General features: G+C 43.0%; 1 protein-coding gene across 2 annotated transcripts in view; it reads right to left on the bottom strand.

Moving 5' to 3' along the window:
- SRGAP1 (SLIT-ROBO Rho GTPase activating protein 1) overlaps window positions 1-20,344 on the bottom strand; it is a 248,040-nt gene that overhangs the window by 35,640 nt on the left and 192,056 nt on the right. For both annotated transcript variants that reach the window (XM_034770526.1, XM_034770517.1), the window contains exons 11-15: window positions 8,307-8,334; window positions 6,277-6,310; window positions 2,484-2,544; window positions 2,237-2,314; window positions 495-629 (exon numbers count right to left, since the gene is read on the bottom strand). In XM_034770526.1, coding sequence (XP_034626417.1) covers window positions 495-629; window positions 2,237-2,314; window positions 2,484-2,544; window positions 6,277-6,310; window positions 8,307-8,334 — 336 coding nt within the window. The remainder of the gene's footprint in view (window positions 1-494; window positions 630-2,236; window positions 2,315-2,483; window positions 2,545-6,276; window positions 6,311-8,306; window positions 8,335-20,344) is intronic.

The following is a 20,344-nucleotide window of genomic DNA, read 5'->3' as shown; positions in this document are numbered from 1 at the left end:
CTGATCCTGCAAAGGGCTGAGGTATCCCAACTTCCCGAAAAGCAAGTGGAAATTGAGAGCACTAAGCATCTCACAGGTGGTGCTCAGAATTGTACACTGTTGGGTCATTAAATAGTTATTCACCACCATTTGCATGAGACAACAGCAGAGAGTGAAACCATTGCTAGAAGTAATGCATTCTCTTGGCACACTGATGGCATCATTCCCTTGTTCTGCCCTAAAGATTAGAAGAAAATGGCAGTGTATGTAAATTTAAATATTTCATATACTAAGAAAGATTGTTTTCAGTACAGCAGGAAGACTTATACTGTACATTGACCCTTCTGGAAAAAGGGAGCAGTCACAGCTGTAAGTATGACTAATCAACACATACTGTTGCAGATGGCAAACAAATTGTTTCAGAAAAATCAGTGAAATCGTTTTTTTTTTCTAGGCAGCTACTGTATTTATGAACATGTAATTCTATAGAGAATGAAATAGGAATTTTTACTTACTGACACAGGAAATAAGATCATTAAATCTTTCCTTAGGAAAGACAGGATTTTCCAGCCCTCGGAAATAGAGCTTCAGTACTCCAGCAACTGAGTTAATGTCATGGTTACTTTGGTCATCTGCCAAAGGATTTTCACCTTAAAAATAAGTAGAATAAATGAAACACGTACAGGCATTCTTGCTTAATAGTATTTCATATAAATAAATGAAGATTTGATTTGACTGTGTGGGATGTTGCATGGTAATAAAATAATAAAACATTGGTTTAGAAATCCCGCCCCATGATTAAACTGAAAAAAATAAAATAACCCAGCCTGAAATAAATCTTTCTTTAAATTATGTAACCCAATGATCCCATAGATCATGAAGTTCAGAATGAATATTTTGGGACAGATTATGATTTGCAATTAGTGAAATAAAGAATGCGATCATTCTTAGTGAAATAGGACTTTTAGGACTATTCCTAGGCAGCTTATATAGAACATATAAAACCAAGAGATTTATTTGAGCTGCACATCTCTCTTTGGATTGAAAAAGCATTCACAGAAACTCAAGAAGATGTGCATAATGCAGTTGAATGAGTACAATGTACAGAATCGAAACCACTAAAACTCACAACAAAATACTGCATCATTTAAAAGACTAAACTGGATGTTAAAACTTTTTTAGCTTTAATGATATTATATGACCTCGAGAACATTTCCGTTGCGAAACAATTTCCATTTTAATAAAGTGGACTTTAAAGATAGACAATAACAATCCATTAATGTCCTCAGATATAAGGATGCTGCATCATTTATCATATAAAAACAGTTACTGCACATATCTGCTCAAGTATCATATCTGATTTTACAAGGTATGCAGTTAATATTGGAGAGTGAAAATATCATCTATTCTTTCTTCTTGCTGTTAGTCACAAGACAGATTTTCCTCCAAGGATTCCTCTTATTAAAAGATGATCTGCAAAGGTTATGCTAGAAATTAAAAAATGGTTTGTAAAATCCCAAAAGAGATGACTTAGCTGGTTTTTTTTTTAGAATAATGTAATTAACACTATGCTTTAACACAATCTGAGAATTGCTCGCTCCTTCAGATCACGGTTCCTCTGCCACAGTGAGTGACATCACAACAGACACAGACTTACCATAGGTTGAAAGACAATTACATTTAAACCCTCTGTTCATTCTCTTACATCTTCCTCAAATTATCCTCTGGGATGAAATTGCCTTAGGAATGAAAATAGAGGTTTCAAATGGAATGACTCTTTCAACCTATGTTTGTATTGGCTGTGATGTCACTTTGGCAGAGGGAACAGAAAGTCCAACACTCATATTCTGCAAGACCTAGTAACAGTGGTCTCAAATTGTGTTAAATATTGTCTGATTATCCATTTAATATTTTTGCTTTTTATGGGAACCTTAAAGATAATAAAAACAGGAAAGACAAACAAGTCATCCTTTGCAGTTCACCACGGGTAAAATAAAATTTTTTACAAAAGTACACAAATCTTGTGTACTTGTATAGCAAAATATAATCTTATGTGCTTAGCAGCAGAATAAAGTGAAAACGCTGAAAGAGTTATTACTATACTGGGCAAATAAATATATGATTAGGCAAAGCTTGAAGTACAGGGAATACAGTACATAAAATTGCTTAAATATCCAAGAAAATTATCAAATTGTAACAGATTTTTTTTTTCAAGAGATGGATCTCAGGTTGCTCATATAGACGAAAATTCAATTACCTCTCTCAAATGAATTTTTAATATCATTGACTTCCACCTGGGAACCAGACACTCTGAAAATTCCCTGATGCTGAAGACCTGAAGAGTGGGGAAGAAAAGATGAACAATGAGATCATATGCTAAAGACTTAATCTATTTTTTAACAAGTAAATGACAAACATGAGGGGGTAAAATCATTATGCAAAATATACTTTATGCAAAATAGCCAGGGTGCTAATGAAGTGACATGACATATTTCAGAGCTTACCATATAAGTTGATAAATCTGATACAGCTTTCCACTATGAGGGGAATGACTTGTCCTGAATCCTGGCAAAAGCAAAAAGAATATAATCACAAACTGAAAGAAACAGAAGTTAGATCATGTGTGAAAATGGGTTTTATTGATAATTCAAGATTGACTCAGTAGTGTTGATTAAAACAACCCCTTACAAACAAAATTATCTCCCCACTTTTGCCAGGAGGCTAAAAAAGTTATATTAAGGTTATTATGCAAATCATCAAATCAAAGAAATTCTAAGTAATGGCTGAAATTTTATCCTCAATTTATCTCATTGCATGTGGTTATCTTAACACACATGAAACCTCATTTCATGCAGTTATTTTAGACTCTTGAAGCAAAATGAGTTAAACAATGAATTTTCTTTTAAATATACAATTAACATTAATTATCATGGTATGAAAATGAAGCATGTGCATTAATTTAGCTTATTTTTCCATTAGTAGCTGGAGTGAATTTTATACACTCTGGAGCCAAATTATTGCAGATGCTTGCTCATATGGCCAGGCCTGAAAAGCCAGGGAAAGGAAGTTAGTGGCCCCTATTCTGGCTCTAAGGCGTCAGAAGCACTGCTGCTCCAAGGCTGTCTGTAGTAAGAGCCACCAAGTGGACAGCATGGGATGGTCTGCTGTCTACTTTCTGACCCGGGAATTACTACCACCGACAGCTATCTGTACAGTGTATTCCTACCCTTAGCAGGACTAAGTTGTTTGAGGAGCTTGTGTACAGGGCTGGGTCTCAGCCAGAATACAGATACACATTAATGCAGCTTTAGAAGCATGTGATCTCCTGTGTGTGGATCCACTATGGCTGTTTTCAGTGCCAGTTAGAACCTACCCCTCAATTTGCGATACAGCCTGAAAGGGAGGGTAAGAAATTTGGGCTTGATCCCAAAGTTCTCTTCAGTGGGATTCTGAATAAGAGTAAGCAACATTATGAATCTGTGTGCAGAATCAGAACCTGTATTTCTAAAATGTCTTGCCTTTGGTGCTTGAATCACAAACATGGTTTTAGCTAGGGTTAGGGATTTTTGATTTATATTAAATATGACCATTTAAAAAAATAATCAGTGGGAGGGAACAGGAAGTATTTGAATATGCACAGATTCTAGATCAGTGAAGTTTAAGTTTAACTTGACTATTTTTCAAACCACTGATTATCCAAAAGAATTCCTTCCCGGGGGATTTAACATGGTGGGAAGGCATGTGTGTTTCAATGACCCCGAGTGCTTTGCTGGCGGGAGTTTTAACTCCTGGTAGGGTCACCCAAACTGGATAGGTGTAAGGGTAGGGGCCAAACAAAAACCAGCCTGTCTGTCCTCCACAGGCTCAACCTGGTCTTGTAAAAAAGTTACAAAACCACAAAAAGGTAGCCATTCCGGCAAACAGCATGAGAGACAGAGATGGAGGAGCGTTGTTCATACCCTATGCAAGGTCTGCTGGTGTCGAAAGAAACAGATCCAAGAAAGTGTTTACTGTTTGCTGGGCTCTGTATTTTGGCATTTTAAAAATAGGATACTATTTACCCAATGGAGATTAAGGACTCTAAAGGAGTCATCAAATATGCACTGAGGACATGAACCATATTTGGTTAAAAATAGTTACTGCTTATGCTTGCAAAATAAACTTTTTTCATAACCAAAAGGTACCTTCAAAAATCATTATTTGGTGGCTACAATATTTTTAGAAAAATGAATCTCAGATATGAACTAATTTATTTCAAAATTTAATATAAAAGAGATTGAGTTACAAAACCACAAAGAAAACAAAAACTGTCACTCAAAATACACAACCTTTTTTTTTTCTTCTTATAAAGTAGTCCTTTAGTTTCATGTTAAACTAAATTAGAAGTAAAGAAGGGAGAGCTAAGAATTAAGCCCAGGCAAAGATTCTATATGCCACGGTTCTGCAATTTGTGTGTCTAGTTTTTTACTGGAAGACAATGGGCAAATATATATATATTCTTATATGTTTGGGGAAAAAAAATCTACAATGGAATTGCTGAGACAACCTAACTATTGCTTTCGTGTGCAACATTATAATGCTTTAATGGGGTTATTTATCATAATTCCAGTAACTATTCTACTTTAAATAATGTAAATTTTAGAATTTTATTTAAAAAAAAAGACAAAGAGAAGGTTATGGCTAAGAACCAACAATAATAATTACACCAAAATTTACATTTCAGGTTGTGTAGCGATTCAGTAACAGATAAATTAATTTGCACAAGATTTGCACAGTTAACCTAGTAATACTACAACAATTAAAAACCAATAAATACTGGGCTGTCCGTACAAAACAGCATATATCACATTTACTGCTAGCATACTTATCTATACAAGGAATGTAAAGCTGCTAAAAGAGTATTGTTTACAGTAAGAAATTACCAGAGTAAACATGACTGTTTTAATGCTTGTTTAGGAGTAGCCTCACAACACTAAAACATTCATTCAGTCTTAGTTTTCACATTTGTCCAACTCATTGCTAATCAAAAGTAACAGGCCATAGTTTTTTGATCAATTGGTGGAGAAAAATCTTTTGAGGAAGGAATCTGCTTTTGCTAGATGTCACCAAGACTGACCCCTTACTCTGCTATTAATTCAGATCAAATATTTGCTATTAACAAGCACGTATTTTGGACCGATGAGCACATCTTGTTAAAGCAGTTATGTAATAATGAGCCATTTTTTCTAGCTGTAATCCTGTTGTGGGGCCAGTCAAAATGACTCATTCTTTCCATACAAAGCTCATTCTTGGACTAGAGGCCCTTTCCCCGGCCTTATTGAATCGGTCATTAGGCTACCTCTTTTTTTAAGACTGGACATGCAGGGGAACAACCTCTCTCCTTGTGGCTGAGCTCTCACCCAGCTTGTCTCATAGTGCCTGTTCCAAGATCTGGATTGTGCTGGAAGGCAATACTTTTTATTTTTTTAACCTGGGTGTGTTAATTTTTGTTTTACACCTCTACCCAGATATAACGCGACCCGATATAACATGAATTCGGATATAATGCAGTAAAGCAGTGCTCTGGGGAGGGGGAGGGGCTGCGCACTCCGGCGGATCAAAGCAAGTTCAATATAACCGTTTCACCTATAACGCAGTAAGATTTTTTCGCTCCCGAGGACAGCATTATATCGGGGTAGAGGTGTATTTGTATCTTTGCATAGATAATTGAGGATAATGATGTTTATGTTTTGCCCAATGCTATGATTTACTATTATGTCTTTATATCTCAAAATGACATCTGTGTAATACCATTAGCCTTCAGTGCAGTTGTGTAGGTGTCACTGAAAGCTCAATTTGAAGACAATGGGATCACATTTGTGCCATTGAGGGTGGAATTTGTCCTGCAAAATATTTACTACCAGTGATGATGTACAAGAAGAAAACAACCCAGCTTGCCTCTCAGATCCCAGGCTGAGTTTCCAGGAGTTATCATTTTGAAAAACGTTTTTAAAATTTGTAAATTGATTACCTAAATCGTACTACTAGAGTTCACTTGAAGTTTTATTCCCATTCAACACAGGACATTGTTGGGAGCAAGTGCTTGCTAATGAATAAGGGAATATCTGTAAATTTATAGTTCATCTCTCCATAGTCATTCTCTAGGAGAACTAGGGCAGCCAAAATTGAGTTATGAAACAATCTAATTTCTTAATGCAAACCTCCCCTGTAAGGTCAACTGGAAAACTAATTTAAAGTCAGGCATGAATGCAACTCGTTAGTGAGGAAGAACTAGCTTTCTTTTCACTAGAACTATACCTGGTGTCTGGTGTGAGAGTTCCTTCGTCCTCGGCTAGAAGCATTATTAGAAATAAAGTAAGAAAAAGAAGAAGATAGTAAATACAGCAAACATACAAGATACAGAAGTACGCTTCTCACAATTTCACACAATATAATGAATTCCTGAAGTCATGGGAAATGAAAACCTGGATTTCAGACCCAGTGTACTATTGGTTGTACATAGGGTTCTGATTTATTTAAAGTGACTAAAACTGCTAGTAGGAAATAATGTCAGATTGTGGGATATAACATTAAACATTATCTTTTAATGAACTGCAAATTCCTTACCAAAACCAGGCTGCCACTACCATCCATACTTGGATTAAATAAATTGTAAGGAAGTTCATTGTGAATATTGTATTCTTCTGTTTCCCTCTGACTTTAGGAAGTATTATATCGATCAGCTGGGCAAGACAGATTTGAACATCATGATCTGCCTCAGTTTACATGAGGTTTTGACCATTACAGCAAGAAGTGTTGAGATCAGCCACCCAGAGAGCTGGTGTCAGTACCTTGATAAATGATTCCAAATCACCATTAAACAACTTAGCATTATATTGTGATCAGGGTCCTGTGTTTCTGGGGTTTAGGGGGAAGGTTTGGAGCTCTAAGGGAAGGGAATATGATTACTGAGCAAGGTAGAATTAAGTCATACAATAAAATATCTGTAAGCTCATGGCAAAGTAATAAAACATTTTAAGAGAAAAAAAGGAAAACAAAAACAGTACTTGTCAAACAGACATTTCACGAGATTTAAGTGTAACATAATAAAGAGAGGAAAAATTCTGCTAAAAAGAAATTCCTCACTGATAATTCTAACATTCCTTACAAATCCTTTTTTAAAGTTTTATTGTACACTCCCCAAGTGTATGATTGGAATGGTCTTATTTTGTATTATCATCCACAAAATGTGCAGCAGGAACGGAAATCCATCCTGCCAACCACAGCATGACACACCATCATATTAAGCACCTATTTTATTAAGCAGAGAAGTTGCCTCATGGTGGAAAAACTTCAAATGAAAATTAAAAGCTAGGCATTGTTTTCCTCAGGCACTTCAAAAAAACAATTCATGGACATTTTCATCTGGAGCCAGTAATTGTTAAACAGATTAGCCTCTCACATTCATACTGACAATTTCTTTTCACAAGAAACAAAATACATTGCAATTTAGCTAGAGGAATTAAAGGAATAACATCAACATGATGCACTTTTGTCTGATAAATGTTTACATAGTATTGTTACATGTAACACGTGGGATGACTAGAACAAAAAGAGATTACTGAAATAAGTATTCTTCTCTAATTCACAATTTATTTTGTGAACTTGACAGTACTCGGTGTGTAGTTAGTGTCCTTATATAGCCAGTCAGGTTCCCTTGTTTCTATGGCTCTTTCAGGCACCAATAGAAGAAAGAAAATCTTTTTTTAAAAGTTAGGAAAAAAATTACTTTAAAACGTAAAAAAAAATGGTGGTGAGACTCTGGGCTGATGTATTACTGGAAATTACTTTTAATTAATCTTTAAAGAAATCCTTCTCCCCTAAAACTTCTGTTTCCACAGTAGTGCTTTGGTAGCAGTAGAAACTATGCCTGAGAAGAGGTATCTTGCAAAAGTGACAGTTTGGAACATTGCATTACAACATAAGAGTGCAGAAATGTTAAAAAAGATTTCATTCCTATTCACCAAAGCAAAAAATTATTACATTGATGTGTTTCAACTTTATGAGATTTTATGAAGGCTTCTCTTCTTTTCACGGTACTTGACATTGACCAAACAGTTCACAAAAGTACTTTATAATTCCAGAAAAAGATGGACAAGCCAGTCCTTTATCAATTTAAAGTCACAGCATTAGCTTAGTTAGATGCTAGAATGTGTGGTGCAAGTATGCTTCTATACAATTTATTTAACAATACTCATGTTTCAAAGTCATCACATTCTTCATACAGATGATTTTTGAAACTTTGTAGCGCCCTACAACACAAAAGAGGTAAAAAAAAAAAATCTTACCTTGTGGTCATGTATTCAGCTCTGTGACCTGGAGGAGTTCAATGAACAAGGAAATATTCAGTTGTAGCTTATGGAAATAAAAGCTTATTTTTGTATGTAACTATACTTATGCTTGCCAATTTACTATTCATCCTGAATTATTTTTAACCCAAGTTTAATTCACAAGATTTACAACTGGACAACGATTCAGGGCAATGTGAGATAATCTTCTATCTCCATAGTTTTAAATAACCCAAAACAATCCATGTATAAAACTACTTCTCAGACATTTTCTCTTAAAGAACCATTTGGTAATGTAAATAATGTGATGCAAAATTCCAAATAGCTTCCATTGTTTATACTCATGTATTTTAATGACTAAATCAATATGAAAATAGAGCTATGCCAGGATTAGACTGCATCCTGGCTGGTGCCTAAACTTGTTCAATGCCAAAAATGGTGAGCTCTTGACTGTAACTGCTTGCTAATAACAATTTCTTTATTCTCTTAAGAGTGTGTCAGTGCTGCACACTGAGCTGTCCATAGTGATGCCCAAGTCACTTTCCTGAGTTGATATAGTTAATTTATAACCGTGAGGTGTATGAGTAGTTTAATTTTTATCTCCCCAATGTGCATTGTTTTGCATTTATAAAAAATTAATTTAATTTACTATTGTGTTGCCCATTCACTTAGTTTGGTTAAAGCCTTCTGAAGTTCCTGAGTCTTCTCTGGATTTGACACAATTATTTAGGTTAGTCATCTGCAAACTTTTCTACCTCACTGCTCATACCACTCATCTCCCTCTCTCTAGATAATTAAATATATTAAACTAAATAGGACTTAACATGGAACATTGAGTCACCCCACTATTAACCTTTTGCAATGATAAAAATTGTTTATCTTAGAAAGGAAAATGAATAAGAGGGAACATGATAGAAATATATAAAATAATGAATGGTCTAGAGAAGGTAGCTGCAGTCAATAAGGCAAATAAGATGTTAGGCTACATAGGAACAGATGGGAGAAAAATATGCAAAATATTATAGTGCCATTATACAAATAAGTGATGCAGCCTCATCTGGATTTTGTGTATACTACTGGTCACTCCATCTCAAAAAATATTTTGCAGAATTAAAGGAGGTTCAGAGAAGGGTGACAAGAAAGATCAAAGGCATGGGCGGCGGGTGTAATAGGCCAGGGAAGGGTCTGCCTTCCTTGGCAGCAGCCGCTGCCGTGGGAGGCTGGGCAGGGGCTGCTCTGGCCCCGGGCCGGCTGTTGCAGCTGGATCTGCTCCGGCCGAGGCTCGGGTCAGTTGGTCGGCTGGGTCTGCTCTGGCTAGGGCTTGGGTTGGTTGGTCAGTTGGCTGGGGCTGACCTGGGGCTCTTCTGGTGGCGGGGGTGATGAGGGCTCAGGGTTCCAGCTGGCCAGGGGCTTCTCCGGCCATGGGAGAGAGGTGTGGGGGGCCTGGCCTCGTATGGAAGGGGTGGGGCCATGGGGCTAGCCTCCCCGAAGTGGGGGTCCACCTGCCACCCATGATCCAGGGCATGGAAAATCTTTCATGTGAGGAGAGAATTACAGACTGTGATTGTTTACCTTTGAAAGGAAATGAATATGAAGGGACATGATAAAAATATATAAAATAATGAATGGTCTAGAGAAGGTAGACTAGGGAGTGTCAATGAAATTAAAAGATGGCAAATTCAAAATCAATTAAAGGAAATACATTTTCATACACTATATATTGAAACTGTGGAACTCTGTCACAGGATGTCATTGGGGCCAAAAATTTAACAAGATTAAAAAAGGGATTGGACATTTATATGGCTAAAGAGAATATTAGAGTCATAATAGTTAATGCAAACAAATTCTGGAAGAGATTAAAAAACCTCAGACTTCAAGGTTTAGTCCCATCTCTAGCTACTGGAGATCAAGATGAGACCTATTGGGAGGGGCTGATTATTAGGCCTAATATGAAGTTTCTTGTAACTTCCTCTTAAGCACTGGTATTGGCTCTTGTTGGAGTCAGGATACTGGACTAGATGGGCCACGGGACTGAACCAGTTTGACAATTAGTATGTTTCCCATATTTGTTATTGACATGATTAAAAAGAAACAGTTACTAACCTTTCTGTAACTGTTGTTGTTCGAGATGTGTTGCTCATGTCCATTCTACATTAGGAGTGCACGTGCCATGTGCATCGTTGCCAGAGATTTTTCCCTCAGTGGTATCCGCTGGGCCTGCTCTAGCTCCCTCTGGTACCACACCCTTATGCGTCAGTATAATGGGCCCTGCTGGCCCTGCACTGTCTCAATTTCTTCTTGCCGACTAACTCCAACAGAGGGATAGGACGGTGGGTCATGGAATGGACATAAGCAACACATCTCAAAGAATAACAGTTACAGAAAGGGTAGTAACTGTTTTTTCTTCTTTGAGTGCTTGCTCATGTCCATTCCATCTTAGGTGACTCACAAGCAGTACCCAAGGAGGTGACCTAGGAGTTCATGGACATGCATATTACAACACTGCTGTGCCAAACCTGGCGTGATGGCATAGTGGAAGGAGAAGCTATGCTGGGTGATGGCACAGTGGAAGGAAAAAGTATGAACTGATGACCAGGTTGCAGCCCAGCAGATACCTTGAATTGGGCCAGAAACGCAGCTGATGAGGCCTGAGTTTTTGTCGAATGAGCGGTCAAGACATCAGGAGGTGGAATGTCCACCTGCTCGTAGTAGCTCGAATACAGGAGGCTATCCAGGATAAGATTCTCGGGGCTGAAACCAGCAGGCCTTTCAACCTTTCTGCTACTGCCACAAGGAGTTACATAGATCTATGGAACGGCCTAATCCTCTCAGTGTAGAAAGCTAGGGCATGTCTGACATCCAGGGAGTGAAGCTGTGGCTCTTCTGAATTCCTGTGTGGCTTTGGGAAGAAAACTGGCAGGAAAATAGCTTGGTTATTATGGGACTGTGAAACCACCTTTGTAAGGAAGGCCAAGTGGGGACACAGCTGAAGCTTGTCCTTAAAGAACAGTGTGTGTGGTGGTTCTGACATAAGGGCCCTGATTTCCGAGACCCTTCTGGCTGAGGTAATCACTATCAGGAAGGCGACCTTCCAGGAGAGAAACAGCAGAGGACGTGATGTTAGTGGCTCAAAGGAAGGGCCCCTGACTCTTGACAGGACCAAGTTTAAATCCCAGGTTAAAATCAGCTCACAAGTCTCAGGGTAAAGTCTCTCTAACCAGGGCCAGTACAAGGATATTTTGTGCCCTAGGTGAAACTTCCACCTTACGCCTTCCCCCCTTCCCCTTCCCTCCCCCCGGAGCATCGCTTATTATAAACTTTCAAAAATGAATACTGCATAATATGGCATTGTTAAGCAGAATTAATATATATTCGGCTTGAAAATTTATTAATTTCATTATTTAGACTACATATTTAATGAAAATAAATAAATAACCTGACAGGGTGTGGGGCTGGCTGGCTTCGGGCATGGGGGTGCGGCAGGGGTTGCCTGGAGATGGGGGTGCGGGGCTGGCTGGCTTCGGGCAGGGCAGGGGATGCGGAGCTGGTTGGAGATGGGGTGCAGGGTTGGCTGGAGACTGGGGTGTGGGGCTGTCTGGCTTTGGGTACGGGGGTACGGCAGGGGCTGGCTGGAGAAAGAGGGGTGCGGGGCTGGCTGGCTTCAGGCAGGGCAGGGGATGCGGAGCTGGTTGGAGATGGGGTGCAGGGTTGGCTGGCTTCAGGGAGGGGGGTGCTGCAGGGGTTGGATGGAGGTGGGGGTGCGGGGCTGGCTGCAGGCAGGGCAGGGGTGTGGGGCTGGCTGAGGGCAGGGTGGCGGGTACCAGGTCCGTCCCTAGATATTCTGGGGCCCTAAGCAGCCCCCCTGCAGGGGGGGATGCCCCAGGCCTCCCTGGGGGAGGCGGGAGCAGGGGGCGCAGCTTCCTTGGGGGGGCAGGCCTCCGGGTGGTCGGGGCTGGCTTGGGTGGTAGGGGGGGACCACTCACTGGCGGCGTGGCTGGGGCCGGGTCTCTGTACTTCCTGCCGCCAGTGAGTGCAGTCCCGGCCCTGCTGCAGAGCTCAGGGGAGTGGGTGCAGGGCGGGGCTGAGCAGGGGCAGGGCCCTGGGGAAGAGCCAGAGCAGCAGGGAGCATCGCAGCGCCCCTGGCGGCCGGAGGAGAAATAACATCACTTCCCAGCCGGCCGGAGCTGCTCAAAGCTGCAGCGCCCCCTCGCAGAGCGGCGGGAAGAGGGTTACACATTTAGCCAGCGCCGGGTGAGCATCCCCAACATTTTGGGCACCGCTTTTTGGCGCCCTCAAATCTTGGCGCCCTAGGCAGCTGCCTAGTTTGCCTAGTGGATGCACCGGCCCTGTCTCTAACCCTTTAAGAAAGCGGATGGACATCTTGTGTGAGAAAACTGACCTACCACTCACTGGCAGGTGAAAGGCTGAGATCGCCGTTAGGTGTACCTTGATAGATGCAAGGGCCAGCTCTTGCTATTTTAGGTGGAGCAGGTATTCCTGGATAGATTGAAGGGAAGACCAAGTAAGAGACAGACTTTGTTGGGAAGACCATATAGAGAAATGCTTCCCCCTAGGTCAGGTAGGTAGCACTAGTAGATGGCTTTCTAATACCTAGCAAGACCTGGCAGTCTTGTTCTGAACAAGCTTGTTCCTCCGGGTTCAACTATGGAGCTTTCACACCGTCAGATGAAGGGCCACAAGGTTCATGTGGAGTAAACATCCGTGGTCTTGCGAGATCAGGTCTGTGCGGAGTAGGAGGGTAGCAGAGGCACTACTGACATGTGTAGCAGCATGCCGAAGCAGTGTTGGTGTGGCCATGCCAGCACTATAAGGATAACACTCACCTTGTCCTGCTTGATTTTCAGAAGGACCTGAGGAACTGGAGGAAACACATAGATTAGGAGCTCTGCCAATGGAAGCAGGAAGGAGGCTGAAAGGGAGCTGGGCTGTAACCATGAAGTGAGCAAACCTGAGGGCATTTCCTGTTCTGCCTGGCTGCAAACAGGTCTACCTGGGGAGATCCCTACCTTTGGAAGATTAACCTGGTACCCTCTGGGTGAAGAGACCACTCGTGGTGAGAGGAGAAAGATCTGCTGAGGCGATCTGCCAGGGCTTTCTGGGCTCCTGGAAGACAGATAGCCTTGAGGTGAATGGAGTGCTGCAAGCAGAAGTCCCACATATGGACGGCCTGCTGACACAGGAGGGAGGACCGCATTTCTCCCTGTCTGTCAATGTAGAACATGGCTGCTGTGTTGTCTGTAAGCACTCGTACTAATCTGCCCAAGTCCAAGTGATGTCTGTTCAGTGAGAACACTGAAGCTAACCATGTCTGTAGGAGTCTGAGGCACAGCCTTGCGTGTCATACCATGTAAGTGCACACAGCCATATGTGCCAGGAGCTTGAGGCAAACCTGGGCTGTTGTGACGGGGTGGACCTTGACCCTTGATATCAGATTCGCCATTGTCTGGAATGGAGCCTCTGGAAGGAAAGCTCTAGTCTGTGTCGAGCACTGCCCTAATAAACTCTATTCTCTGGACTGGAATGAGAGTCGACTTTTGTTCATTTATCAACAGGCCCAGTGCTGAGAAGGTGGCTCGGACCAGGCTGATGCTGTTCTTTACTTGAGCCTCTGAGTGGCCTCGATCAGCCAGTCATCAAGGTACAGGTAGACTTGGACCCCTCACCTTCTAAGGAAGGCTGCTACCACTGCCATGCATTTCGTAAAAACCCAGGGGCTGCAGACAGACCAAACAGGACAGTGAATTGGTAATAGGACTGGTTTACTATGAACCTGAGGAATTTTATGTGGCCTTGGAAGATGGAAATAGGTGTCCTTCAAGTTGAGGGTAGCATACCAGTCCCCTGGATCCAGGAAGGGAATGATGGAGCCCAGGGAGACCATACAGAACCTCAGTTTATTAAAATAACTGTTGAGGAGGTGCAAGTCCAGGATGGGTCAAAGAAACCCTCCCGCCCTTGGCCTTTGGGATTAGGAGATATCGGGAGTAAAACCCCTTCCCTCTCAAGTTTCAAGGCACCTCTTCCACAGCCCCACCTGTAGGAGGGCTTTCACCTCTGGGGATAGAAGTTATTCATGAGAAGGGTCCCTGAAGAGGGATGGAGGTGGGAGGGAGGGGTGGAGGAAAACTGAAGAGTATAACTGTCCACCACTGTATTCAGCACCCAGCAGTCTGATGTGATGAAGGACCATGCTGGGCTGAAGTGGGAATGTTGGTCCAAAATCAAAAGAGTCAAGAGCAGGATCTGATGTTGGAACTAGTATAGTGCCCTCAGGCACACTTTTCAAAAGTTCTGCTTGGGACCTCCTGAGTATCTATGAAACCCCGGTAGTGAGGTTGAGGCGGATGGGGATGGTTGACAACACTTGTAACCCCTGCTCCTTTTCTTGAACTGGTCCTGTCGCGGAGGCAGAGCCGAGAAGCGGGTCAGTTGCTGAAGCCTGAAATGCCTCCTTGAAAGAGCCAGAGCATAGAGACCCAGTGATCTGAGGGTAGTCCTTGAGTCCTTCAGGCCATGGATCTTTGTGTCCGTTTGCTCAAAAAATGGTGAGGTACCCTTGAATGGGAGTTCTTGGATTGACTGTTGGACCTCCTGTGGTAGCCCCAAGGACTGCAGCCAAGAGCATCGCCTCAGAGCCACTGCGGAAGCCATCATTCTGGCTGCCGCATGAGCTGCATGCAGGGCTGCCTGGAGTGAGGCTCTGGCTGTGTACTTTCCCTCCTCTAAGAGGGCAGAAAACTCTTGCCTGGCATCATGAGGCAGCGAGTCTTTAAATTTCATTAGAGTCCCACATATTGTAATCGGACCGCCCCAGCAGGGCTTGCTGGTTAGAGATATGAAGCTGCAATCCACTCATTAAATAAAATTTTCTGCCAAACAGATCTAGTCTCTTTAAGTCTTTCTGTTTGGGGGTAGAACTTGCCTGGCCTTGTCTGTCCCTCTCATTGGCCACTGTTATGACTAGGGACCCAGGAGGAGGGTGAGAATATAAGTACTCGTACCCTTTGGTTGGCACATAGTATTTCTCCTCTGCCCTCTTTGAAGTGGGAGGGAGAGAAGATGGAGTCTGCCACAGGGCTCTGACTGGACCCGTAACAGCCTCATTGATGGGTAGGGCCACCTTAGATGGCGTTGCTTCAGCCAAAATGTCAGTGAGGCTATGAACTTCTTGAACATCTGAACCTCTAGCCCCAGATTATCAGCTATTCTCTTTAGAAGCTCCTGAGGGGCTTTCCTGCTCAGCCCCGAGACAGACTCATCTGGGGAGGAGAAGTAAGAGGCCTGTACTGGAGGGAGAGCTTTCTCCTCTTCTTCTGTCCCTATTACTTCCATCAGGCCCACATCTTGCACGTCGGTACCAGGCTTGGTACTAGAGTCGAATTCCAGTGCCGAATGCAGCAGTGTGGGACCCAGCCTCTCAGACACAACTGAGCAGGATCAGTGGGATGACGGCCCCAATACCGGGGGAAACCCCCATAGATTCCAGAACGGCCACTGCATCGGCCACTGCCCTGACAGCCAGGTGCCAGTGAGGGGACCTACACCGGAATCCGGTGGGATGTAGGATGGATACCGCCAGTGACTCTTGGGACGGGTGTAGGACTCCATCTCAGATTCCGAAGAAGAGGCCTCCTGAGGTGACCATAGGGGAGCAGTACCCCTTGCTTCTGCCAGTTGGTGCCACGGGTGCGGGGACTGGTGCCAGATCGGGGATGAGCTTACAGATGAAAGAAGGTCTGGCTTGCCTCTGGAAGGTACTGAGGGCCCTGGTGCTGGGAAAGAGCTTGGAGCTCCATGCTCTCTTCTGCTCACGCTCATCAGAGCAGGCAGTTGTCCCATTGGGGTCGGCAGCACCGGGAGAGATAATAAGTCCCTGGCTGCTTCAAAGGCCTCCAGGGTAGAAGGCACTGCAATCCCATTGGCATAGCAATGACTTCCTGGCGCGGGCGGGGGGTTCCTGCACCGAGCTCAACTGCTCTCGGGGCAGAGTTGACAGTGCAGCCATAGGACTGGGGAGTGGCCTGATGTGGGTTGCACTCCACTGTCTTCCCCCTGTTTGCCTTTTTTTGGCACTGGGGAGTGTCTTCTCTTGGAGTGCTGTTTCTTATGTTTTTTCCTCAGCACTGGAGATGAAGAATGGTGCCATGCAATGCCAGAGGGGCGCTTCGCACTGAAGCGCTTGGTGCCCAATCCAATCGGCTTGGCTCGGACACTGGTCTAAGAGCGGCTTCCATTAGGATAGCTCTCAGTCTATCCTCTCTAGGGTGACCAGACAGCAAGTGTGAAAAATCAGGACAGGGGATGGGGGGTAATAGGAGCCTATATAAGAAAAAGACCCAAAAATCGTGACTGTCCCTATAAAATCAGGACATCTCGTCACCCTAATCCTCTCTGTCTTTCTTCATACAAGACTTAATGTCCCGACAGATCTGACAGCGCTCTTGTACGTGAGCCTCTCCCAGAGGCTTCAGACAACTGGAGTGTGGGTCGCTCACTGGCATAGGCTTGAAGCCCGGGGGCTGGGGCATGCCTGGCCCCAGGGGAAAAGGGAGCCCCTCTACACTAAAGGAGGGGGACTAACTAACTACACTAATACTATTTACACTACTACTACTACTACTACTACACTAACATACTAAATTGAAGAGAAAAAAAGACACTGAAAAAACACCTTGCCAAAGCAAGAGGAGCTGTTCCAGTAACCGTCACAGGTGGTAAGAAAGAACAGAGAGGGTGTGGAGCTGGCAGTGCCCCTTATACTGGCGCATAAACGTGCGGCAGCAGAGGGTGCTAGAGCCGGTCAAATGGATACCACTAAGGGAAAAATCTCCAGCAATGGTACATGCGGTGCGCACACATCTAACGTGGAATGGACATGAGCAAGCACTCGAAGACGAACATCTCTTATTTATTTTTCCAAATCTCAAGATTCAGGTTCACCACAATAAATAAATACTGAAATAAAAACGGAACTTTAGCAACTAAACTAACTTTGGTAGCCTATCACCTCAGCTAAAAAGCTAAAAGCTTCCTTTGGTGTCCTCTGGCTTCAGGTGACGTTTGCTTGCAGTGTTTAGCTTGTTTTAGTCTCGGTCTACAGTAGGTGCTATGGGTGAGATTCCCTAGCTTGAGTAGTCATACTTGCGCTAGCTCAGTAGGGTAGGCATGGTAGCGGCATGGGCTAACTGTGCTCAGTAAAACCTGCCTGAACCCCATAGATACATACTTGGCTCAGCTAGTCTGTACCACCACATCACTGTGTTTAGCGCCCACTCAATGAGAGGTAGCATGAGTATGTCTATGCGAGCTAGGGAATCACACCCCTCGCTACTAGTGTAGACAGAACCTTAGTTTTACAGTGTAGTGATGTTAAGGACATACCCAACCTGACAAAGCATTGCCACCTGCTCAGAGTTTTGTCCTAATTTTGGTAGGGCTCTGCCACTTCCAGCAAATGTGGCCACAAAGGAATTGTATTTGGGGGTGGTATTACATGAGAGTTCTAGTACAATTCTGTGAGACAATGAAAGTCATGAAGGTAGCAATCATATGCTACATGAATGTATGCAAAGGGAAAAGAGAACTCAAGGCTTTACATGTTTCTGTTAACTACTAAGCCATATAATAGGTACATCTAAAATAGCTTCCTTTTCTCTCTTTCAGTCTATTCCATGTATACAAGGTGTACCCATATCTATTCTTAATTAACGTAGTATTGTCTCAAGAGGCTACGAAATCAGTTTTGTCAGAAATATATGACTTGGCATTACAACTTATGCACAATTTGTTTTTGCACCAAAATTCCTAGAAACTGCATCTGTATAAACCAGTGGTTCTCAAACTTTTGTACTGGTGACCCCTTTCACATAGCAAGCCTCTGAGTGCGACTCCCCTTATAAATTGAAAACACTTTTTTATATATTTAACACCATTATAAATGCTGGAGACAAAGCAGGGTTTGGGGTGGAGGCTGACAACTCGCGACCCTCCATGTAATAACCTTGCGACCACCTGAGGGGTCCCGACCCCCAGTTTGAGAACCCCTGGTATAAACTATCAATTTATGTCACAGTTTAATGATAAATTACCAACACAATTATATATATATACACACACACCCCTCTACCCCGATATAACATGACCCAATAGAACACGAATTCGGATATAATGCGGTAAAGCAGGGTTCTGGCGGGGGGGGGGGGCGGGGCTGCACACTCCGGTGGATCAAAGCAAGTTCAATATAACGCGGTTTCACCTATAACGCGGTAAGATTTTTTGGCTCCCGAGGACAGTGTTATATCGGGGTAGAGGTGTGTGTATATATATATATATATATAAATTGAGAAGAATCAGTTTCCCAAACAGCTGTGGAAGTTTAAGTTAATTTTTGGATAACCTAGACTTTACAGAATCCTTTTTCAGGATGACCATGTATCTGTTTAAAGAAACCAGTGAAGAATTTTAAGACTGCTTGTTATAGGATTTATCTATACTCAAAAAACACCTTCTCTAATTACCCTCTCACCACCTTCAGTACAGCAGGGAGTGAGAGAAGACCGAAGCACAAGGATGGAAGAATGGGGGCTGTCCCACTGCTCCTTTCTCCTTTAGTCCTCCACTTAGTCATTAACTGGGCCAGGGGAGATGGGCCCACCTGAATGGCGGGCTGCTGGATGCACCTCTCTTCCTCCGCCTCTTAAGCTAGTTTGGGTGTTTCAAAAGTCTCTTACCCTACTGTTAGCTGCCCCTCCCTCCCCTTCATTAGTTGTAGATTTGGAGATGTGCCATTTATGATGCTGTTGGTCTAACCAGTCACCTATTTCTAGGGATCAGAAAGGAATTTTTCCCATTAGGGCAAACTGGCATGAGGTCCAGTGGGTTTTTCCACCTTCCCTGCAGCCTCCTGGAGGCACAATTGGGTTGAAAGCAGAAGAATTCCACAATTCATGTAATGCTGGTATGACCACTGACTCACTGCAACTTGTGGCTGGTGTCCTGTGCGCATAAAGACTAAAAGGGCCAGCTCCCAGAGGTAAACAAGGACCCAGGATTTCACTGTTGGACCTTGTTCTCAGCAGAGGAGAGGGACCTGGAGTCTTTGCGGACTGAAACAGTCCCCAGCCCTGTGGCCTCTATCATTGCAGTGCCCAAGTTATTGTTTGGTTTGTGGTTAAAGTCCTGTGAGAGCACAGGGCAGGCACTGAAGTTCCCCTCCGCAAGGTATAATTAATAGGGTTGTGGCTTACCGATTAATTCCATCCCAAGTGTCTGTCTCTCATTCACCTGCATGTCCTGGTCAGTCTACTCATGATTCTGCTTGGCTTGACCGCTTGATAATTGATTTAATGGTGGTTTATTTAACTTTGACAAACAAATCCCATATTAACCCCAGGTACATGATCTGTCTGTAAGAAGACATAGGTTGATCGGGGTGATCAGGATCCAGATGCTATCAAAATTTTAGATTCCGTCTGAGTTTGGATTTTTATACAAACTGTATCTGTGATCTGGATGCAAATCTGGATCTGCCATCCTGACTGAACAGGTGGAACTTTTTTGAGAACAGATTTTATCACAAAATTTCCATCATTTCTGCTTTCCCCAGCATCTTGCATACTCCCATCTCTTGGGCCCCCACTCGCTAATGCTGTCTTGTGGTAAATGGGTTCATTTGCTTGTCTCCCCCTCCCTGGTTCTTCAGTGTGTCAGTTGGTGACACTTCCCTAGTTCTTCTTTTGATGATCACCTGATCCTGCAATCAGATCCCCAAGGGCTGGTCCCCATCCTGGAGTGGAGCCACAGTGGGGCTCTGCAGGGCATGAGAGTCTGTGCTGGTGGCTCCAGTTTCAGGATAGGGGTCTTACAGAATGTTGCCATTTATGTGTTTACAACACTCTCTCTGCAAAAAAATTCAGGAAGCAAAAACAGGACGTCTTGCACAGCTTTTAATTCAGCATGTGCCTAGTATTGTATTATTTCTCAAATCAAAACACAGATGTTTCATTCAATAGTTTCAT

Source organism: Trachemys scripta, chromosome 1 (assembly GCF_013100865.1).
Source record: "Trachemys scripta elegans isolate TJP31775 chromosome 1, CAS_Tse_1.0, whole genome shotgun sequence".
Taxonomy (NCBI): Eukaryota; Metazoa; Chordata; order Testudines; family Emydidae; genus Trachemys; species Trachemys scripta.
Note: the sequence above shows the minus strand (reverse complement) of the source record. Positions and strands in the feature narration are given on the sequence as shown.